Raw genomic sequence first — 24,214 nt, forward strand, 5'->3', positions numbered from 1 at the left:
GCGCACTGCCCTGGTGTTGACACATCTCTGCCATGTCTGGCTGTGCGGACACAAGAGCAAGAGGGTTAGATGGAGGAACCTCTGGAAAGGTCCTGCCAGGAGAATTGGAAATGGTCATTGAAGCCCTTATGGAGACCATGGAGGAAGGCACAGCTGGGCAATCAACCTCAATAACGCCCAGCACTGGCAAAAAGGCACACCTGGAACAGCTTTTTTTTATTGAAGGTTGGGTCTTGTCAAGGGTGGTGAAGGTGTGGACAGATTTACCCAAGTCTTTTATACATGGATTGACAAACAGTAAGCTGTTAGCCATGGGCCCATCCTTCGCTGAGGCTAACTCTGAAAGTTTCAGGTCACATCAGGATGAATTTTCTGCGTGGTGGAAAGCGCAGTTAGCATAGACCTCAGGGTCAACGGGGATGCCAGATTCCTTCATTTCCACTACCAGTTTTTTAGCCAATGGTCCAGTAATGTCCAGCAGAGGGTATTGGCATGTGCCTCTTGAGAATATTGTGAGGAAAGTCTCCATGTTTCTATCCACGTCAAGGGTGTCTCCTAATTGCCTTCCAATGTAGAACGGGGACATTCTATGTGGAGACTCGCTCGTATGTCCCTGTTCATATCTTGGTCAAGGCTCCTACTTTTGAGGCAAGGTGTAAATGCAAGCAAGTAGCGTCCTAGCAAAAAAAAGATTCTGTCAGGAGCATGTAGGATCAAGTGAAGCGCGTGCCTCACAGACCCCCAGCCATGGGCATGCTCTGTGCAGTGCTTCCAAATGCCTGGATGCCAGGCAGGGACATGCCTGATGGAGGCAGGAGAGGAAGCGAACTGCAGCTGTGAGTGAAGCTGCATAGGCCAAAGAATCGGAGCATTGAGCGCGCGCGCCAAAAAATAGAAAACACCGAGCGCGGGTGAAGCTGGGCATAAATAAAGCATACTTGGCAACAAATAATGATTAAACCACCAGTATTTAGCCAATAACACCGCTACACATTTAACAACACCAGGGGCGGCTGGTGTTCAGGGGCTAAGGGGCTGCGCCCCTAGCCTTTTCTGGCCTCTCTAGTGAAGCATATATTTAATTACATGGTGAAAGTAAAACATTTTCTGCACAACATTTTCCAAGTGAAAGTTGTGCACTTTCAAAGCCCCACAGTGCCTGCTTGAGTATGTGGCTGAAATCTGCACAGTAGGGCTGACAGGGCTTGCCCACGCAAAGCCCTTATGTTTTCTCAGAACGCAGTGACATCCCTGGCTTATCTCCTCCTCCACCAGAAGCCCTGATAGTAAATAACCTGGAGCGTTTTTTGTTCAGCCCGAGTTTCTGAAAACTTCATGCCACTCCGATATTATTATCCATCCTTCCCTATATACTCAAATGGTGGGGTGTGATCAGAAGGGTCTAGGTACCGGAGGTCACATTTTATTAAAAGAATGTGGCATTGCAAAGAAAATCCCCTTTTCCTGCATTACAAGCAGTCTGTGGCAGAGAAATGGAATAAATACAATAAATAACTCCATCCAGGGCTCTCTGGGAGACAGGAGTGTGACCTGAAGACCTCAAGTCATAAATATGCCAAAGACAACCCTGCACACAAGTAAGTTGGAGCTCTGTCTTTTTTACAGACAATAAGAAAAACATATTTTCTCTCAGCTCTCCTCTCCCTTTCCTTCACTGCCTCTGTAGGTGATTTCGTCTCTCAAAGGCAGTAATGGTTCCAGTAATTTATCATGGCTAGTTATGCTCGTTTTGTTTCTTCTGCAGACTAATGACGTGATATGTCATATTAAACATGTAATCTGCAGCTCAAATAAACGTGTACCTTTTATCACTGAAACTGCTGGATACTGAATGGGTGAGGCAGTGTGTGTTTGTTTGAATAAGTGTTTGCAGGGCTTGACTGGGTGGCTGAAAAAATGTGAGTAGGTGAATGGAAATACGTGGGTAGTGAGGCTCACTCACAAGGTGCAATTCCGTCTTGTATTTGTTCCCCACCACTGCTTTCAGTCACCAGCCGCCACTGAACAACACCTTAAAGTTGTAAGAGTTAGAGATAGATTGTACCTAGCTTTGGCAGCAGCAGCAGCAAAAAACACATGAGTATTCATTCGGGATTGACTCTGATATAACGAATGGTGCGCCCTGATTGGCTGATGGGCCTTTGGGAAATATAGTTTGTGCTTTTTTTTTTTTAATTGGCTGCTTAAAAATTGCAGTAAAGTTTGAGAAGCTTAACCTGACCCTCTGGCCCTGAATTAAGAAAAAATTCACAGCTAAACTGTGTATGATTGAAACTTGGTAAATGTTGCCACCCAGTGTACAAAAGAGATATTTGGAAGCGAACAATCGTCCAAGGTAGTTGAGCAGATGGAAAAAAAATGAATTCACAGAATTTTAACAAATGGAACAGAGCAATGGAAACCTGTTTAAACTAATTGTTTTAATCCCACCAATTGAGGAGAATATGAATGTTATGACAAGAAGCAGAGATTGACACTATGAATGTTTAAAGTCTTACAACGCCTATGGATCAGCCACCAATTTACCTCAACTGTGTGCTTACTTTCCATATCAGCTCCTCCGAGTACAACAAACCCGGCCTTTGATTATTAGACTCACTGTCTTAAAAATACTGTCAAGAGAAGGCCCAGTGAGAAATACCCAAAATGAGGATGAGAACGGTCCTCCCCGTGTCACAGAGTACAGGCATCACAGTCGTGCAAAGCTCACACGGCTCCCATGCCAACTTTTCGTATGACAGCCTCAGCCCACTCATCTATGTATTTACTAGTAATCCCAAAAAATTGCAACTGGATTGGGAACCAAGGATTGTTTCCAAAAGCTATCAAAACACAATTGCTTGGAGTAACTCCACAGCATTCGAGTCAGGCTTGAATTATCAGCGGCTGACACATCTTCTGACCATCAGCGTCACAAGCGTCTTAAAGTATTCACTATTGAAAGCACAGTTGCACTGTACTAGAACACCACTGGGGAACAGGAGAATAAAGGTAGAAAAGATAGAGATCAGAGGAACTGCAGAACTGTCAAAAGCTCTATGATAAGAAACAAGGATATCAGAGAATATTTTTGTCCAGAAAGCACATTAGTTGAAACATATGGCGTGGCACTCAGTGGCGGCTGGTGACATTTGAAAGTGGCTGGTTTAAAAGGTTATGATGAGTGGTTATGATGAGTGACCTGTCGCAAGCGAACATAGGGAGCGAGCCCAAATGTCATAAACAGGGTTCGAGGGTGGGGGGTTCTCAAGGTATTTTTAAACTACTTTACGCTCGGCTGCTGGCCTGCGGTTGAAACTCCTCAGAGAAATCATCATGCACGTCAATTCACCGGAATGCCAGGGGTAGCAGAAGTGCCATCACGCGCCCTTTGACCTCCACTTTCACTCACACACACTGCCCTGATCTGTATGTGTTCTTTGACCAGAAGCCAATTCGAGGCTTGGTGGACTGTAAATACATTATTCCTGCCATGTACATTGCAAACTATTGGAGAGTGACTACATTTTGAAATTGCTGAAATTTAATAATGCTATCTGCGGGAGACCCGTAGATCAATTTGCAACATGCTACCTGAAACATCACACACAGACATTAACCCTGGTGATGGGGTTCCTGGTGCCTCACCGATAGACCTTGATGAACTCTGCCATGACTGTGGTGCGCAGAGAAGTGGAGAGCCGCCATGGGATGGTCAATTCTGTTTTCAGGGCAGCTGTGCGGCCCAAGGTGAGCTTGGCCACAGAAGAGGAGGACCTGGCAGACAGAAACCCCAATGGCAGGGGAGGTCCACTGGACCATCTCTTGCGGCAATTTCTAGACCCCTTGTAGTGTTGGGGGCCCCAGGCCCTCATGCTACTAAATAAGGTGACAGCCACATAGTTAGGGTTCGTGTAACTGGCCCAGGGCACGTGCGTCCAGCCCTTTTTATTTGCAGGGTCACCTGATTGGTGACGCCTGTGATGGATAGGTGTGGGGTCAGTGTAGAAACCAGCCGTCAGCAGAGTGGCTGGTGGAAACACTAGAATGTTTCCAGCAGGACACTACAACCTCTGTCTGCAGACAAGCTTAAACACTATTCGAGAGGAATGCGATCTGAGTAATTATCAGTGATTAAGAGTATTTCACGAATCCATCACCATTTTTTCTCACTTAGGCCCAAATTTATACATTTTTAGCGCCTCATTTGTGTTATTTTTTTCCGCAAAAGTGTCGCAAACGTACAAAATATAATGGGGCCATATTTATACTTTTTGATGCAAAACTGCGCTAATGCAGTTTTGCGCCAAAAAAATTAGCGCCGGCTAACGCCATTCTGAAGCGCCATGTGGGCGCCGTATTTATTTAATGGCGTTAGCCGGCGTTAGCCGACCGGCGCAGCCTGGTGTGCGTGAAAAAAAAACACGTACACCAGGCAGCGCCGGCGTAGGGAAAAATGGCGTTTGGGCGTCTAAGAATGGGGCAAGTCAGGCTGAGGCAAAAAAACTGTCTTAACCCGATTTGCGGCATTTTTTAACGACACCCATCCCCCATTGAAATGACTCCTGTCTTAGCAAAGACAGGAGTCATGCCCCCTTGCCCAATGGCCATGCCCAGGGGACTTCTGTCCCCTGGGCATGGTCATTGGGCATAGTGGCATGTAGGGGGGCACAAATCAGGCCCCCCTATGCCACAAAATAAAATTAAAAAAATACTTACCTGGACTTACCTTAATGTCCCTGGGGTGGGTCCCTCCATCCTTGGGTGTCCTCTTGGGGTGGGCAAGGGTGACAGGGGGTGTCCCTGGGGGCAGGAGAGGGCACCTCTGGGCTCATTCTGAGCCCACAGGTCCCTTAACGCCTGCCCTGACCCAGGCGCTAAAATCCGGCGCAAATGCGGGTTTTTTAGACCCGCCCACTCCCGGGCGTCATTTTTGCCCGGGAGTATAAATCCGACGCATATGCATCGCAGTCATTTTTTAAGACGGGAATGCCTACCTTGCATATCATTAACGCAAGGAAGGTGTTCACGCAAAAAAAAGACGCTAATTCCAGGAACTTTGGCGCTAGACGCGTCTAACGCCAAAGTATAAATATGGAGTTAGTTTTGCGTCGAATTTGCGTCGAAAAAAACGACACTAATTCGGCGCAAACGGAGTATAAATATGCCCCAATGGTATTTTGTAAGTTTGCACCGCTTTTGCGTCGAAAAAGTACGCAAATGTGGCGCTAAAAAAGTATAAATATGGGCCTTAATGTACATGCCAGGTCAGCAAAATAAAGCCTGATAATGCCCTTTTAGCTCACCGCAATTAATTTAGTTTGTCTCAAATCCTCAGACGGGTAACTCAAGGAAACACGTCATTCATTGATAATGGAGGGTTAGAACAACTGATGATAGGTTCGGACACCCTATTCCCCTCCCAACTGCCAACTTTTCACACAGTCATTAATGGTGACCTTAATGCTGTTACATTTCTGTGCTGCCCTGCTAGTGTCTGCTGTTCTGGGCTGAACTACCCTCCTTTCCTAAAGCAAGCTTCCCTCTCTTGTTGAGTCCTGAAATGCGTGCGAGACCACCTTGCGCCGGGCTCTGCTTTCTTCTGTATAAAACTGCTTACAGAACACTTTCTACTGGCCTGGGGGAACATCACCCGGGAGAACCCACCACAAATTAAACCGCAGATATTCGCACAGGATTGGGCTTCAATCAATGCTTTTAATTTTCCGTTCAGAGCCGAGTGCTCCTCCGGCAGGCTCAGCGGGCTTTAATGGAGGCAAACTAATTACTTTCAGGGTTTTAATTGTTTTCGGGTCTCTGGAGTCAATGTCTCTGGAGTAAAGTCTCACGCGCACAGGCACGAGCCAAGGGGGATATTTAGTAGTTTTCCCTAATAAGGCTGCTCCTAGCATCATTTATCTTAATATCATTTGCTGATTCCATCTGTTAATAGAATCCTTGGAGGAACGCACATGAGCACGACCTGTGTCTCTTTCATGGATCCATCTGTCCCAGCATCTACATTTCTTGAAGGCCCCAGTATTATGATTTCCAGGCACAGTAGCCAGAAGATTATGAGGTGGACTCCCAGAGGAAGTACTTCGCCCTGCGAAGAAACTTCACACCTTGGCCCATATTTATACTTTTTAGCGCCGCATTTGCGCCGCTTTTTGATGCAAAAACGGCGCAAACTTACAAAATACAATTGTATTTTGTAAGTTTGCGCCGTTTTTGCGTAAAAAAAAATGACGCAAATGCGGCGCTAAAAAAGAATAAATATGGGCCCTTCTCTTTCTCCCACTCACTAACTGGGTATCACTCACGCACTGCACTCCCTCAGTCTCACATGCATCTCCTCTTTCTCCACTCACACGATGGGTCTCACTCGTGCTCTCCCTCATGAGAACACTCCCTTAGAGGCTCTTTCACAGAGGGTGGAGTGCCTCAAACAAACAAAGCAACTTTTTTGCCACTTACTTTTGTTTCCAGAGTACAAACTGAGGGCCAGGGAAATCTTTGTCGCCTCGCTCGGTTCGAGAGGAAAATCAAATGCGCACACCATAGCAGCATGACGACTGGACGATGATGTCACAGGTCACAGCAAGGTGTGATATCCACTTGGACCCTAGAGAAGCCCTGACCCGCAACATTAGAGATGCCCAATTTCTGCATTTCCGAGAAGTGACGGTACTCTCCAATTAAAAGTATTACGGTTTCCTTGAGAAGTGCTGGTACTCCCCCTCTCAAAATAAAAAAGTGCTGGTACTCAGTACCGGACAGTAACGGCCCATTTAAAGCACTGGTCATGCTCCTTTTCCAGGCAGCAGAGCCTCCTACCACCCCTCGGTGCTATGTGCACAACCTGCAGTACAGGCCTAGACTATGCCTAGCATCCCCGTTAGCCAGTCCCGATGCTGGACTAATTCACCGCTCATCAGTAGACCGGAGGTTGTGGCTTTGAGTAACCCTCACACACTAATGAGCAGGTGAAGAGAAGCCTTTAGTGTGAATGTCAGGCTGGCTGGAGAAAGGCAGCCATCCCACCCAACATGTGCACTAGGCTCTGCTGCCAGTACGTTAGGGTGACCACCCATCCATAAATTTCACGGACTGCCCGTAATTTCACTGTGCCGTCTGTTGCCTGTTAAGAAAGGCTTAACGGATGGCATTTGTCCATAATTTTAGCCTTTCACCAAAAGGACAGTAGGCGGTAGGGTGAAATTATGGGCAGATCAGTTTCCCCAGCTGGATTGAAAGACAGGGAGTCTCCTGTGCTCTGAGGGAGGGAGGGGCAGACAGATAAGAAACAGACCTTCTTGCCAGGGTGTCTCCTTCCCTAAAGAAATGCAAATGCGGGCAACTGGTAATTCTGCACATGCAAAAGGGCTTGAAAAAACTGCATTGACTTTAACCAAAGGAGTCACTTGAAGCTTTCTGATGGCAAAGATATTTCCTTTTAGAGGGGAACTGTAATGGTGTTCCAAGGAGAGCTGTGAAGTGTGTGGTTTTAATGGAGTGTTTCTAAAAAAAATTAGTACTAGGTATAAACTGTATATTATTCAAATCCATATTTGAGAAGCACTTTTTTTTATTTAACCGAAATGTATTTGCACATTTTGTAGCAGCTTATATTTTGATGTAATTGTATTTATGTAGCGCTTACTACCCCCCCGACGAGGCATCGAATGCTTGTTTAAAATAAGGGATTACACATTCACAGTTCTTTCAGGGACCTTGGTACCTCATAGTGCTAACAAACATTGGCAAAGCCAATAGGTCTCGTCTACGCAAGAGTTACTGGCTTTGCTAATGTGTTTTAGCCATGTTATACACCAGAGTGGCTGCTGTTCAGCATGGCTAAACGTTAGTGGCATAGTGGTGTGGAGTGGAGTAGAATGGCATAGGAGCAGTGGCGTAGAGCCCAGTGGTGCAGATTACAGTGCATTGGGGTACAGTGCAGCTCTTTAGAGTGCATTGGCGTAGACTGCAGTGGTTCAGATTGCAGTGGCATGGAGTGGCGTGGGACAGAGAAGAGTGGCATAAAGTGCAGTGGGGTAGAGTGGCATGCAATAGAGTAGCAAAGAGTGCAGTAGTGTAGAGTGGTGCAGTGGCATACAGTGCAGCGTAGACGCGTGGCAGAGAGTGCAGTAGTGTAGTGTAGAATGGTGCAGTGCAGAGTAGAGTATAGTGCTGTAGAGTGCAGTCGCGTAGAGTGGAGTGATGCAAAGTAGAGTGGTAGAGAGTGCAGTGACATGAGTGCAGTGGCATAGAATGCAGTAGTACAGAGTAGATTTGTGTACATTACAGTGGCAGAGTGCAATGTTGCAGAGTAGAGTGTCAGTGCAGTGATGTAGAGTGGATTAGAGTGGCACAGACAGCAGTCGCATAGAATACAGTGGTGCAGAGTAGAGGGCAGTGGCGTACAGTGCAGTTGTTTAGAGTGCATTGGTGCAGAGTGCAGTGGCATAGAGTGGCATGAGGTAGACTAGCATAGAGTGCAGTGGAGTAGAGTGGCATACAATAGAGTGGCAGAGAGTGCAGTAATGCAGAGTGATGCAGTGTCATAGAGTGCAGAGTAGACTCATGTGGCATAGAGTGCAGGGGCGTAGAGTGGTGCAGAGTGGAGTATTGTAGAGTGGTGCAGTGCAGGGTAGAGTATAGTGTCTAGAGTGCAGTGGCATAGAGTGCAGTGATGCACAGTGCAGTGGCATAGAGTATAGTGGCATGGAATGCAGTAGTACAGAGTAGAGTGGTGTAGAGTGCAGTGTTGCAGGGTAGAGTGTCAGTGCAGTGGTGTAGAGTGGTACAGAGAACAGTGGCATAGAGTACAGCAGTGCAGAGTAAAGGGCAGTGGCATACAGTGCAGTTGTTTAGAGTGCACTGGTGTAGAGTGCAGTGACATAGAGTGGCATGGGACAGAGCAGAGTGGCATAGTGTGCAGTGGAATAGAGTGTATTGGTGCCAAATGTAGTAGTACAGAGGAGATTGGTGTAGAATATAGTGGCGGGCAGTGCAATGTTGCAGAGCCGAGTGTCACCGTGCAGTGGTGTACAGTACATTGAACTAGAGTGCAGTGGTCAGAGTTCCTTTTCTGGAGGGGCTCCGTCCGAAATTGTGATGACAGCCCTATGGCCAGCACTTTACTCATGATGCACTTTTCTTAATATAGGAGGGTCTACGCCGAGTGTGGCCTTTTTTTTGCGTAGCTGTTCATGTAAGTTTCTTGTTTTGCTTATGCCCATTTTTGGGTTTTTTGAGTAGCTAAGGTTTTTGTGGTCCTGATGAAACGCCATTTGATCTTTAGGGACACCTGAGGTGTGAAACATGTCGACCTAATAGTTAGGGCTAGAGTCAATGGCCTTTTTCCCTCCATGTTATTGGTTAGAGTAGAGGAACATTATTTCCCTCATACTCCCCTTGTTTTTAACCTTGACCGAGACCTATCATTCACAATAAATTTGTTGCAGGATGGTTCTCAAGCCAATTTTAACATTTCTAGCTCTCTGTTCTTCGCAGTAGGTCTGAATTTTTTCCTACTCATCTTTGTGGCACGCACTTTTAAAAGATCTCCGGCATAGAGCCCCCTTGTCGGGGCCCGTCGGGCATTGCAGCGCCAGCCCGACGAGGAGCAGACCCGAGGATGAAGCACAACATCCAATGGATGTGTGAGGGTTTTAGCTTCTAAATTTAGAAGTGCCCCTGTGTTTTCTTTCTACCTTCTTCTTAGGAACAGTGTGCCCATTTTGATTTAGACTAATTGTCTAGGAAGACTGCACACTGGACCTGTCCTAACACTCCCTGTCCCTCGTATCTTGACGCAGAATGTAGAAGTGCAGAGTAGATTGGTGTAGAGTATAGTGGCGGCCAGTGCAGTGTTGCAGAGTAGAGTGTCACCGTGCAGTGGTGTAGAGTGCATTGAACTAGAGTGCAGTGGTCAAAGTGGCATAGAGGGCAGTGGCGTACAATAGATTTTTTCAGAGTAGATTGCAGTTGCATAGAGTGGAGCGGTGAAGGGTAGAGTGCAGTGGCATAGAATGCAGTGGCACAGAGTGCAGTGGCATAAAGTAGATTGTTTCACAGTAGACTGAAGTTGCTTAGAGTGGAAAGGTGCAGGGTAGAGTGGAGTTGCATAGAGTGGCATAGATTGTGATGGCATAGAGTAAAGTGGTGTAGAGTGCCATGGCATAGAGTGCAGAGGTGCAGAGTAGATTAGAGTGGTGTTCAGTGTATTGATGTAGAGTGCAGAGGCATAGAGTTGAGTGTTACAGAGTAAAGTCCACTAGCATAGAGTGCATTAGTTTAGAGTGCAGTGTTGCAGAGTGGCATAGAGTGCAGTTGTGCAGACTCGATTGGGGTTGCCTAGACTTGAATGGTATAGCGTGCAGAGGAGCAGAGCGCAGTGGTGTAGAGAGGCGTAAAGTGCATTGGCATGGCATTGAGTAGAGTGGTACAGAGTAGAGTAGAGAGGCAAGGTGTGAAGTAGCATAGAGTGCAGTGGCATATTGTGGAGTGGTTCAGAATGGAAAAGAGTGCAGTGGCATGGAGTGGCGTAAAGTGGAGTGATACAGAGTAGAGTGCAGTGTTGTGGAGTGGTGCGGAGCAGAGTGGAATGGAGTATGCATGGTGTGGTAACACACTGCCATTACAGACAACACATTTTTGATTGAAATGACCATTACATTTGTACAGATATACAGTTTTTCAAATCAAACTATACTGTGCACAGACGCCGATGTGTGGAAATTGCATCACCTAATGCAATTATTTGTTGTAATCATATGAAGGTATTTGTTTCCAGTACAGTTCAGAATTAACAAACATTTGCTTCATTTGTACTCCGAATTCTGATATATTCTGAAGTGTATTTAAATGTTGTCATGTGATAGAAACAACTCTTTCCTAACCCCAGTATCCAGCAAGATTGTTGCCTAAATCTTCTCACTTTGAAGTCAGAGAAAAGAAAGTAAACACTAAGTTGCCACCGAAGACAGAGCCTGACACTTGACTTTGTTCTTTGAATGCACAGCAAATGTGATGAGATAAGAACAAGATTTACAGGCCTGTTTACAGAAAGGAAGCACTCGGAAGGATACTGTAAATAAGGTTTTGGGAAGGGACGACCTCAAGCTCCATAGCCTAAAACAAATAAAGCCAGCAAATTGAAAGCAACAAAATGTGAGTTACAAACCACAAGGCAAATGATAAGCAACAGCCGAAATGCATTCCCAAGGAAGCACTATGAATGTACTTAACGTGACAGCCATGGGATACTTTGTCAGGAAAGTCCAGTATTTTACTCCAGTCCCTATCTAGCAGAGGTTAGGCCACATCAATCACCCAGGTAGTATGACGAGAAGACCTGGAGTGGTTTCCATGTTGCAGGAAAGGTCTGTACACCCATTCAATCAGTTTGCCACCAGCTTCTATGGTGTAGAACTTTTGGCACACCTCTTGTAGGGTTAGTTCTAGGTGGCAGACATGAAATAAGGCATTTAATGATTATTTAAGGTGGTTGTAAGTAAGGAGTTGACCGGGGTGAAGATGGTAGTCTGCCACAAGGGTTTAAAAATTTAGTAGCTCGCTGTCCAGAAACAAATCCACCAATTTTAAGATACCTGCAGCATGCCACTGATGGAGTTGCTCTGAGCACAGCTGTCCTGTGAGAGTGGGAAGGCTTAGCAGAGGTAGTTTCTTTGTATCAGTGAGTTTACAGGTTCTAGCAAGGCAAGAGAAAGCTGTGCATGATAACCCCAGATGGTGATCCGTAGAATGGTCAGTAGGAAACAATGAGCAGTGCATTAAGCTTTCCTTAAAAGTCTTTACTGGTAAACCCCATCTCATGCAGGGAGATGGGTCGAAAGCCAGCAAGCCAGCCATTGGACCTGTGCAGCTGAATAATAGCATTTTAAGTCCAGAAAACATAATCCACCCGCAGTCACGGGTAGCTTTAGAGTGGAAAGTGCTACCCGACGGCACCGCAGTGACCAAATCCGATGTGTGGCATGTCTGACGAAGGAATGAAGGACGAGCAGGGGAAGGTTTGCAAAATAATACTATGATCGGGGTAGCACACCATCTTCTCTAGTGCCACGTGGCCCACTACAGAAAGCAGAAGAGAAGACCAAAAAGCAAACTGAGCTTGCAGGGACCATGATGCTCTGCTGAGATTTCCATCCTGCAAATCAGTGGGAGAGTGGTAGATATTAATCACTATGTATCAAAAGTTCCCAGTTCAGTCTGAGATCTAATTGTATATAAAGCGGAAACAGTGCCATATGTTAAAGAAACACTAATTACATTTTAAAATGGTTACATTTTGTTTGTGCAATTTACATCCCAAATATTTTGAAGATTGTATGTGTACCTGACACTTATGGATAACCCAGATCACTAGTTTGGCTTTTGCTCAATATTAAAACCATTTAAAGACGTGGACAACGTGGGCAATTGCCTTGCACAACCCTGCAAGGGGTCTGGCCTCTGCTCACCCTTCACAAGCATGAACAGCGGACCATTGCACCAGAAGAGTTTGCCAGGGTGGATGGGTGTTGCTTGTTCAATCACTTGACAGTGACTCTTCTCTTTCTCTCTAGTGTGCCGAGACAATTACCTACGTACCCAATACCTTCTGATAGTCTTGGTGGACCCATCTTGTCTGATTTAAGGAATTGTCCCACCTTGTTCTTCTCTTCCTTATTTATCCAGTTCTTAGCAACAACCGTTTGCATCACTTGCTGTGGATCTCCCATTTGATTTCAATTTAATCCTCCTCTTTTATTATCTTTGATTGGTAGTCCAGGCTCCCATTTCTGAGATAAATGTAGAGTCCCAGACATACACTCTAGTGCTGTGAGACTACAGACATGTTGTGGGTACCTCACATCCTGACATTAGGTGTGAGACTGTCGCACACACCATCTGCCCTGCCTCTTTAAAAAAAATGTAGGCTGAAAGTCCATGGGCGGTTGGGTGAAGCCAGATGTTTTTGTTAAATTTGTTTAAACTAGCATATGGTTAATTACCTTAATGTTTCCCAAACTGTTTGCCAGGGGTTTTAAAATGTTCAGAAACATAATGAAAAATGTGCTGTTACTTTCTCTTCAAGAAATATTGGGTAGATTTGGATAGGGGTGATGGCCTTGCCGCAGTACTGAAGGGCATTAATTTACTACTGAACAAGGACGTAATGTGACACCTGAATGTAGCATACCAGAGGCAATCACAATAAGACCACAGTGGATAAATAGTGCTATGTTAAAAAAGAGTAAATAAATGCACTGACAACATAGTGAGGCATGGCCTCTCTTGATGTGTCTGTAAAACTGATGTTTGTTCTTGAATTTTTGTCTTGAATTTAGACCCTTTGTCTTGAATTTTTGTCCAGAATTTTGACCCTTTGACCTGAATTTCTTACAGTCCTGTCCAGAATTTGCCTCAATTCCAGGTGGTCACCCTACAGTAAGTATTGTAGTCTGACCGATGTCTTGTCTTGTTGCCTAGTCAAGTCGTCCAATGTAATTAGGCCCAGCCCCGCCCCTTCACAGCGGAACTGAAACCAGCTGCGGCTGAAGCAGCCGAGGCAACTGCAGCGGGCGGGCACAAGAAAATACAAATGTTGTGTGTGTTTATTACTTATACTAATATTCACACATAACGGGGGCAACACGAGGCAAAAATATCAGCGGGGCAACGCCCCAGCGCCCTAAGGCAGAAACCACCACTGGTGGCACTTGCTGCTGGTAAAGAGAACTCTCTACTGAAACACTCCTCTTGTTCAGAATGAGAACTCCACAGAACCGCTAGGGTGTTTTGTATGGATGTTTGGAAGGAGTAAGCACAGCAGTATAAAAAATAACAAGAACAGCTAGGAGAAGGAAAAAATCCTAAAGGGATGGTACATGAAAAATGTGTGTGCGTTGCCAGCTGTGTGGTACACGGTCCAATAGATGTGTCTCATCCCAAACATAGATGTGGAAGCATGAAGGACAGCGATGGTAGCCTCCCTTCATGACAGGCCGGTACCGATGATGCAGAGTGTCAAATGTCTGCAGGTGTTTCCAGGAGGTTACCCTGTCTGCGTCAGAGCTAAAAATGCAACCTGTTGTCTCTGAGACACTCCCAACGTGTGTGTCAGTCTGTGGTCACATCACCACCTTTGCGCCCTGGAAAGCTTGCAAGTGTGGGAAGGAATCAGTCAAGTCAAGACAGTCACTCAGGAAGGATGGTAGGGCTGGGGTCTCATCTTCTGTATTCCAGCTTCTCCTGTGAGACCCCATCGTCAGGAGCACCTGTGTGTGGTAAGCAGGGAAAGCCCCCAGAAAGAGAAGTGGAACAAATGTTCGGTTGGTCACATAGTGAGCGGCCCTGCTATCCAGTGAGCGTCACTGCGCAAGCCACAGACAAGGTGTGCGTGATGTTCGGTTGTAGTGAAGGATAACTCTGTTGGACACGTTTTTACACGACTACGTTTGCGCTCCAACCACTGGTCTTTCAATGAATACCGCCCCGGCCACTAATCAAGATGATGGCATGAGCTGTGGCTTCTGCCACAGGAAGGAGAGGATGTGGTAACCTTTCGGGTATTCGAGGATAAACTGAGAATAAGGAAAAGGCAAAGGAGGACGGCACAAAGCGCCCGCTAGGTCTGACAGAAGTGCCTTCCAGAACAGGAGGATAAGTGCTTATAGGAGGGAGGGTGGATACAAACAGCTGCTTTTCCAACCACACTAGCACGGAGATGCAGCAATTGCAGAAGATAACCAATCGGCAAAAAATAAGCCTACCAACCCATCTGTAATCAGATATGAAAGCGGAAGCAGTGCATTCTGGGAGGAACTTGACACGTCATACTTCCCTTACTGTCTGAACTTTTGAAAACCACAGAGAAATGAGTTAAAATAAAACAAAACTACACATCTGAACTGTTTGACAGGAGTACATTCTGCAGCCATGGCGGAGGGAAAGCCAGGCGGAGCTGGGCTCTTCGCAAAGAACATGCAGAAGCGCTTCAGTCGTGCCCAAGAGAAGGTACCGAAACGGATGTTATAGACATTGTTGTGTAGCTCTTAGGGCTGTAACAGGCCGTCAGTCCTATGCTCAGCCCGTCTTCTTTTTTCTTGTTTTCAATTAGCTCTGACTTTCTGGTCGATGAGATTTGTGCATGTTCCTATAGAATAAAACAGCACACAGTACTCCTGCATTGAGGATCACGTCAGACGCAGTGCAAATCCCATAGGCTTTACCGGCAGACAGAGGGAATGAGAGAGAGTGTAGGCACATGCATCACGGCGAATGTTCTAATTATCACTGGGGTGGGGCCATGACTGTGGGTCAGGATGCCACTGGCTATTTGTAAAATTGGCAATAAGAGATGTCAAGGAACTCTCGGAGAATCTGCATCTACTGTTTTTGCGATTCATGTATAAATAGATGGTATAGAAAAATATAACTAATCAAATTCAGACGACTATGGGTTAACTCCTTTTGGCAAAATAAAATCTTGTTAAATAGACCGCATGAGCAAGGCACATATGCCTTCCTCTGCAAAGTGAACTCAAAATGAAACCTAAATTAATGAACCTACTGCACAGTGGAAATAAACTGGATTTGGACCTTCTTAATGAAGTTATACATCTGGGAATGTTTATGTATTTGTAAATCGATCACTATCAAAAGCTTTATTGGGCCACCTTTATTTTCACTGACATGCCGTGTGAGAGTGTGTGTGTGTTGGCACTAAAAAAATATATATATACAATAGATATAGATCTTTTTTAATACAAACATCTTCATTGTGAACATGACCTAAAGTATACTTAGAAAATTAACACTGTTTATTCCGCCAAGTACATGTGGAGAACTTACGATATAGCGCATTCCTGCCCTTTCTTTTTGATGCAGGGCAGCTGTAGAAAGTTGGCTCTGTATAGACTATCTCAAAGTAAGAGATAGTGTGGACAGAGTCCAAGGGTTCCCTTTAGAGGTAAGATAGTGGCAAAATTAGATAATTCTAATGTTCTATTTTGTGGTAGTGTGGTCGAGCAGTAGGCCTATCAGAGGGTAGTGTTAAGCATTTGTTGTACACACAGGCATTAAATGAGGAACACACACTCAAAGACTTTACTCCAGGCCAATAGTTTTTATACAGAAAAAATATATTTTCTTAATTTATTTTTAGAACCACAAGTTCAAGATTTGAAGTTAATACATGAAATGCAAGGTACTCCACACAGGAAAGTTAGGAACTTAGAATTAGAGCAATAACATATACAGTTTTTGTTAAAATGGCAATAAGCTATTTTAAAAGTAGACAGTGCAAAAAACAACAGTTCCTGGGGAGGTAAGTTTTGGTTAGATTGTGAGGTAAGTAAGACACTTACAAGTCTCAGTTCCTGGGCATGGGCAGCCCACCGTTGGGGGTTCAAGACAACCCCAAAGGTACCACACCAGCAGCTCAGGGCTGGTCAGGTGTAGAGGTCAAAGAGGTGCCCAAAACACATAGGCGCCTATGGAGAACAGGGGTGCTCCGGTTCCAGTCTGCCAGCAGGTAAGTACCCGCGTCCTCGGGGGGCAGACCAGGGGGGGTTTGTAGAGCACTGGGGGGACACAAGTAGGCACACAAAACACACCCTCAGCAGCACAGGGACAGCCGGGTGCAGTGCGCAAAGCAGGCGTCAGGTTTTGTATTGTTTCAATGGAGGGACCAGAGGGTCACTCTAGCGGTGCAGGCAGGGCACAGGGGGGCTTCTCGGGCCAGCCACCACCAGGGCTAGGCAGAGGGTCGCCTGGGGGTCACTCCTGCACTGAGGTTCGGTTCCTTCTGATCCTGGGGGCTTCGGGTGCAGTGCTTGGTCCAGGCGTCGGGTCCCTTGTTACAGGCAGTCGCAGTCAGGGGGAACCTCCGGATTCTCTCTGCAGGCATCGCTGTGGGGGTCCAGGGGGGTCGTCTCGGGCTACTCACGGGGTCACAGTCACCTGGGAGTCCTCCCTGTGGTGTTGGTTCTCTGGATCTCGAGCCGGGGGCGTCAGGTGCAGAGTGTGAAGTCTCACGCTTCCGATGGGAAGAGTGAGGTCTTTGAAGTTGTATAAAAGTTGCAAGTTTGTTGCTGGTTGTTGAGCAGAGCCGCTGCTCACGTTAGTTTCTTGGTCCTGGGATTCAGGGCAGTCCTCTGAGGCTTCAGAGGTCGCTGGTCCCTGTTGGATGCGTCGCTGGTTGCAGGTTTTCGAGTCATGAGACAGGCCGGTAGGGCTGGGGCCAAAGCAGTTGTCGTCTTCCGTCGTCTCTGCAGGCTTGTAGGTCAGCAGTCCTTCTTTTTAGTTCAGGTTGCAGGAATCTGATTTCATGGGTTCAGGGTCGCCCCTAAATACTCAATTTAGGGGTGTGTTTAGGTCTGGGGGCAGTAGCCAATGGCTACTGTCCTTGAGGGTGGCTACATCCTCCTTGTGCCTCCTCCCTGAGGGGAGGGGGCCACATCCCTAATCCTATTGGGGGAATCCTCCAAACTTAAGATGGAGGATTTCTAAAGGCAGGGGTCACCTCAGCTCAGGGCACCTTAGGGGCTGTCCTGACTGATGGGTGACTCCTCCTTGTTTTTCTAATTATCTCCCCAAGCCTTGCCGCCAAAAGTGGGGCAGTGGCCGGAGGGGTGGGCATCTCCACTAGCTGGGATGCCCTGTGGCGCTGTAACAAAAGGGGTGAGCCTTTGAGGCTCACCACCAGGTGTTACAGTTCCTGCAGAGGGAGGTGAGAAGCACCTCCACCCAGTACAGGCTTTGTTCCTGGCCACAGAGTGACAAAGGCACTCTCCCCATGTGGCCAGCAACTCGTCTGGTTGTGGCAGGCTGGCAGAAACTGGTCAGCCTAACACTAGAAGTCAGATTGGTATTCAGGGGGCATCTCTAAGATGCCCTCTGGGTGCATTTTACAATAAATTCCACACTGGCATCAGTGTGCATTTATTGTGCTGAGAAGTTTGATACCAAACTTCCCAGATTTCAGTGTAGCCATTATGGAACTGTGGAGTTTGTGTTTGACAAACTCCCAGACCATATACTCTTATGGCTACCCTGCACTTACAATGTTTAAGGTTTTGCTTAGATACTGTAGGGACATGGTCCTCATATGTCCTCATCTGTGGTATAGTGCACCCTGCCTTAGGGCTGTAAGGCCTGCTAGAGGGATGACTTACCTATGCCACAGACAGTGTGAGGTTGGAATGGCACTCTGAGGGAAGTGCCACGTCGACTTATTCATTTTCTCCCCACCAGCACACACAAGCTGTGAGGGGGGTCTCCAGTGTGGCATAAGACATGCTGCAGCCCTTAGAGACATTCCCTGGCATCAGGGCCCTTGGTACCAGGGGTACCAGTTCCAAAGGACTTATCTGAGTGCCAGGGCTGTGCCAATTGTGGAAGCAAAGGTACAGTTTAGGGAAAGAACACTGGTGCTGGGGCCTGGTTAGCAGGGTCCCAGCACACTTTCAATCATAACTTAGCATCAGCAAAGGCAAAACGTCAGGGGGTAACCATGCCAAGGAGGCATTTCCTTCCACAACCTCCCCCCCCCCCCACTCCAACGAAAGAGGATGAGACTAACCTTTCCCAAGAGAGTCTTCATTTTCTAAGTGGAAGAACCTGGAAAGGCCATCAGCATTGGCATGGGCAGTCCCAGGTCTGTGTTCCATTACAAAGTCCATTCCCTGTAGGGATATGGACCACCTCAACAGTTTAGGGTTTTCTCCTTTCATTTGCATTAGCCATCTGAGAGATCTGTGGTCAGTCTGAACTATGAAGTGAGTACCAAAAAGGTATGGTCTCAACTTCTTCAGGGACCAGACCACAGCTAAGGCCTCCTTGTCAATGGCACTCCAATGCTGCTCCCTGGGGAGTAATCTCCTGCTAATAAAAGCAACAGGGTGGTCAAGGCCATCATCATTTGTTTGGGACAGGACTGCTCCTATCCCATGTTCAGAGGCATCTGTCTGCACAATGAACTGCTTAGATTAATCTGGAGCTTTCAAAACTGGTGCTGTACACATTGCTTGCTTCAGGGTGTCAAAGGCCTTTTGACAGTCCACGGTCCAGTTCACTTTCTTGGGCATTTTCTTGGAGGTAAGTTCTGTGAGGGATGTCACTACTGATCTATAACCCTTCACAAACCTCCATTAGTACCCAGTCAAGCCAAGGAATGCCCTGACTTGAGTCTGGGTTTTTGGAGCTACCCAGTCCAGAATAGTCTGGATCTTGGGTTGAAGTGGCTGAACTTGGCCTCCATCTACAAGGTGACCCAAGTAAATCACAGTACCCTGCCCTATCGGACATTTAGATGCCTTGATAGAGAGGCCTGCTGCTTGCAGGGCCTGAAAAACCTTCTTCAGGTGGACCAGGTGATCCTGCCAGTTGGAGCTAAAGACACCAATATCATCAAGATAAGCTGCACTAAAGGACTCCATGCCAGCAAGGACTTGATTCACCAACCTTTGGAAGGTGGCAGGGGCATTCTTTAAGCCAAAGGGCATCACCATAAACTGGTAGTGCCCAACAGGTGTAGAGAATGTTGTTTTCTCTTTTGCCCCTGGTGCCATTCTCATTTGAAGGTACCCTGCTGTTAAGTCAAAGGTACTTAAGTATCTGGCAGCACCCAATTTGTCTATTAGTTCATCTGCTTTTGGAATCGGGTGAGCATCTGTCTTGGTGACAGAGTTAAGCCCTCTGTAGTCCACACAAAACCTCATTTCTCTCTTGCCATCTTTGGTGTGAGGTTTGGGGAACAAGACCACTGGGCTAGCTCAGGTTCTGTCAGGATTCTCAATCACTCCCAATTCCAGCATCTTGTGGACTTCCACTTTGATGCTTTCTTTAACTTGGTCAGACTATCTAAATATTTTGTTTTTGACAGGCATGCTGTCTCCTGTGTCCACATCATGGGTACACAGGTGTGTCTGACCATGGGTTAAGGAAAAGAGCTCAGCAAACTGCTGGAGGACTTGTCTGCAGTCAGCCTGCTGTTGGACAGAGAGGGTGTCTGAATAGATCACTCCATCTACTGAGCCATCTTTAGGGTCAGTGGAGAAGAGATCAGGGAGAGGTTCATTCTCTGCTTCCTGGTCCTCATCTGTAACCATTAACATTTTTACATCTGCCCTATCATGAAAGCGTTTGAGGCGGTTCACATGAATCACCCTCTTGGGGGTCTTGCTAGTGCCTAGGTCAACCAGGTAGGTGACCTAACTCTTTTACTCTAGCACTGGGTAAGGGCCACTCCATCTGTCCTGAAGTGCCCTTGGAGCCACGGGCTCCAGAACCCAGACTTTCTGCCGTGGCTGAAACTCAACCATAGCAGCCTTTTGGTCATTCCACATCTTCTGGAGCTGTTGGCTGGCCTCAAGGTTTTTGCTTGCCTTTTCCATGTACTCTGCCATCCTTGAACGTAGGCCTAGTACATAGTCCACCACATCTTGTTTAGGCTCATGGAGAGGTCTCTGACAGCCTTATTTTACAAGAGCTAGTGGTCCCCTAACAGGATGACCAAACATAAGTTCAAAGGGGGAAAACCCTACTCCCTTCTGAGGCACCTCTCTATAGGGGAAAAGCAGGCATGGCAAGAAGACATCCCATCTCCTTTTGAGTTTTTCAGGGAACCCCATGATCATGCCCTTCAATGTCTTGTTGAATCTCTCAACAAGGCCATTGGTTTGTGGATGGAATAGTGTGGTGAATTTATAAGTCACCCCACACTCATTCCACATATGCTTCAGGTAAGCTGACATGAAGTTGGTACCTCTGTCAGAAACCACCTCCTTAGGAAATCCCACTCTGGTAAAAATACCAATGAGTGCCTTGGCTACTGCTGGGGCAGTAGTGTACTTAAGGGGAATTGCTTCAGGGTTACTAGCAGCATGATCCACTACTACTGGATATACTGATTCCCTGATACTGTGGGAGGTTCAAGTGGACCCACTATACCCACTCCCACTCTTTCAAAGGGGACCCCCATCACTGGAAGTGGAATGAGGGGGGCCTTTGGATGGCCACCTGTCTTACCACTGGCATGACAGGTGACACAGGAGGTGCAAAACTCCTTTACCTTCTGGGACATAATGGGCCAATAGAAATGGTTGACTAACCTCTCCCATGTCTTGGTTTGTCCCAAATGCCCAGCAAGGGGAATGTCATGGGCTAAGATCAGAATTAACTCCATAAACTCCTGAGGCACTACCACTCTCCTAGTGGCACCAGGTATGGGATCTCTTGCTTCAGTGTAAAGTAGTCCATCTTCCCAATAGACCCTGTGAGTTCCACTTTTTTCTTGCTTAGGCCTTCAAGAGAGGGGCAAGTTTCTTGCCCCTTTCACAGCTGTTCCCTTGAGGGTCCCCCCGGGCCCAAGAGCTCAAACTGATAAGGTCCCATCTCCATGGACTCAGTTCCCTCAGAGGATAGAACATCTTCCTGGGAAGAGAGGTTCTGCTTCTTGTGCTGTCTTGAAGCTGGTTCCCAAGTCTTCTTTCCTTTTCTCTTGGAAGGTTGGGCCATTATTCCAGACTCCAACACTTCTTTTTCACCCTGAGACCTGCACTGTGCCCTTGTCTTGACACACACCAGTTCAGGAATACCCAGCATGGCTGCATGGGTTTTGAGTTTTACCTCAGCCCATGCTGAGGACTCCAGATCATTTCCAAGCAGACATTTTACTAGTATGGCAGAAGAGACTACCACCTGTTTCAGAACAGTGACCCCTCCCCATTCTAAAGTTACCATTGCCATGGGATGGACTTTAGTCTGATTGTCAGCATTTGTGACTGGATATGTCTGTCCAGCCAGGTATCGTCCTGGGGAAACCAGCTTGTCTGTCACCATAGTGATACTGGCACCTGTATCTCTCAGGGCTTCTACTCTAGTCCCATTGATTAAGAGCTGTTGCCTGTATTTATGCATGTTAGGCAGCCAGGCAGCAAGTGTGGCTAGGTCCACCCTACCCTCTGAGACTAATGTAGCTTCAGTGTGAACCCTGATTGGTTCTGGGCACACTGTTGATCCCACCTGGAGACTGGCTATTCCAGTGCTAACTGGAGTAGTAGTTGTGGGACTTTTCTTGGGACAGGCCTTGTCTCCAGTTTGGTGTCCAAGCTAAGTACAGATGCAACAACAGGCCTTTTTGGGATCACAGTTTTTACCCTTATACCCAAATGAGGATTGTGAAGAGGCTTTGGACACACCCTCCTGAGCAGGTTTTTGGGGCCCTGTAAAAGACTCTTTACTTTTTCCCTTGGATGTCTCAAAACTCTTCCCCTGGGGAATCTTTGTGACCCCTTTCATTTGGTCAACCCCTGTGGAAGTCTTGGTCATCCTAGTCTTGACCCAATGGTCTGCCTTCTTTCCCAGTTCTTGGGGAGAAATTGGACCTAGGTCTACCAGATGCTGATGCAGTTTATCATTGAAACAATTACTTAAAAGATGTTCTTTCATAAACAAGTTATACAGCCCATCATAATCATTTACACAACTGCCATTAATCCAACCATCTAGTGTTTTGACTGAGAAGTCAACAAAATCAACCCAGGGCTGGCTCGAGGATTTTTGAGCCCCCCTGAACCTAATCCTGTTCTCCTTAGTTGAGAATTCAAAGCCCTCAATCAGGGTAGCCTTCATAAGGTCATAGGATTCTGCATCTTTTCGTGAGAGTGTGAGGGGTCTATCCCTACACTTTCCAGTGAACATTTCCCAAAGTAGAGCACCCCAGTGAGATTTGTTTACTTTTCTGGCTGCACAAGCCCTCTCAAAAGCTGTGAACCACATGGTGATATCATCACCATCTTCATATTTTGTTACAATCCCTTTGGGGATTTTTAGCATGTCAGTATTCTCTCTGACCCTATCTATGTTGCTGCCACCATTGATGGGAGCTAAACCCATCTCTCGTCTTTCCCTCTCTATGGCTAGGAGCTGCCTCTCTAAAGCCAGTCTGTTGGCCATCCTGGCTAACAGGAGGTCATCTTCATTGAGGCTGCCCTCAATGCTTCCAGAGTTACTGGTCTCCCCTGTGGAAGAACCCGGTCTCTGACTAACACTTGTGGAGCCAGGGTTTGAGGGACCCTGGTCTCCCTAATTAGGACAGGGGGGAGGGAATCATCCTCCTGTTCACTAATTTCTTCATCTGTAGGGTTATCTTCAGAGGGGTGGTCCTTTGCAAACTCTGCCAAAAGCTCCTGGAGCTTAACTTTGGTAGGGTAGGACCCAGTCTTTATATTTTTTTTAGCTTACAGAGAGTCCTTAACTCTGACATCCCTAGATGCAGGTAAGGGGTGAGGTTGAGTTCCAACACCATCTCATCTGTGCTGGACATTACTTCTCTAAAAGTTGGGATTACTTTTTAAGAATCTAAAAACGACTTCTAGAACTTAAATCCAAACTTTTACAAGCTTTTAAACTCTAAAATAAATGCTAACAGGGACTTGCACAAGGCCCTAGTAGGACTTTTAAAAATTTAGAAAAATAGCTCAAATTTCAAAAATCAGTTTCTAATGACAATTTTTGGAATTTAGTTGCGTGATCAGGTATTGGCTGAGTAGTCCAGCAAATGCAAAGTCTTAGACCCTACCACTGATCCACCACTGTAGGAAGTTGACTCTGTATACACTATCTCAAAGTAAGAGATAGTGTGCACAGAGTCCAAGGGTTCCCCTTAGAGTTAAGATAGTGGCAAAATTAGATAATTCTAATGCTCTATTTTGTGGTAGTGTGGTCAAGCAGTAGGCTTATCAGAGGGTAGTGTTAAGCATTTGATGTACAGACACAGGCAATAAATGAGGAACACACATTCAAAGACTTTACTCCAGGCCAATAGTTTTTATGTAGAAAACATATATTTTCTTAATTTATTTTTAGAACCACAAGTTCAAGATTTGTAGTAAATACATAAAATGCTAGGTACTCCACACAAGTAAGTTAGGAACTTAGATTTAGAGCAATAACATATACAGTTTTTGTTAAAATGGTAATAAGCTATTTTAAAAGTAGATAGTCCAAAAATCAACAGTTCCTGGGGGAGGTAAGTATTGGTTAGACTGTGAGGTAAGTAAGACACTTACAAGTCTCAGTTCCTGGGCATAGGCAGCCCACCGTTGGGGGCTCAAGGCAACCCCAAAGTTACCACACCAGCAGCTCAGGGCCGGTCGGGTGCAGACTTCAAAGTGGTGCCCAAAACACATAGGCGCCT

General features: G+C 46.4%; 1 protein-coding gene and 1 long non-coding RNA gene across 3 annotated transcripts in view; one reads left to right on the top strand and one right to left on the bottom strand.

The window, feature by feature from the left end:
• The window catches only part of LOC138292345 (uncharacterized), a 159,001-nt gene that overhangs the window by 42,466 nt on the left and 92,321 nt on the right, over positions 1 to 24,214 (bottom strand). The window lies entirely within an intron of this gene.
• The window catches only part of BIN2 (bridging integrator 2), a 233,763-nt gene continuing 224,409 nt past the window's right edge, over positions 14,861 to 24,214 (top strand). The window contains exon 1 of one of the 2 annotated variants that reach the window (XM_069230892.1): positions 14,861 to 15,027. In XM_069230892.1, the coding sequence (XP_069086993.1) occupies positions 14,950 to 15,027 (78 nt within the window). In that variant the 5' untranslated portion in view covers positions 14,861 to 14,949. The remainder of the gene's footprint in view (positions 15,028 to 24,214) is intronic. The other variant, XM_069230893.1, reaches the window with a different exon arrangement.

Source organism: Pleurodeles waltl, chromosome 4_2 (genome assembly GCF_031143425.1).
Source record: "Pleurodeles waltl isolate 20211129_DDA chromosome 4_2, aPleWal1.hap1.20221129, whole genome shotgun sequence".
NCBI classification, from domain to species: Eukaryota; Metazoa; Chordata; class Amphibia; order Caudata; family Salamandridae; genus Pleurodeles; species Pleurodeles waltl.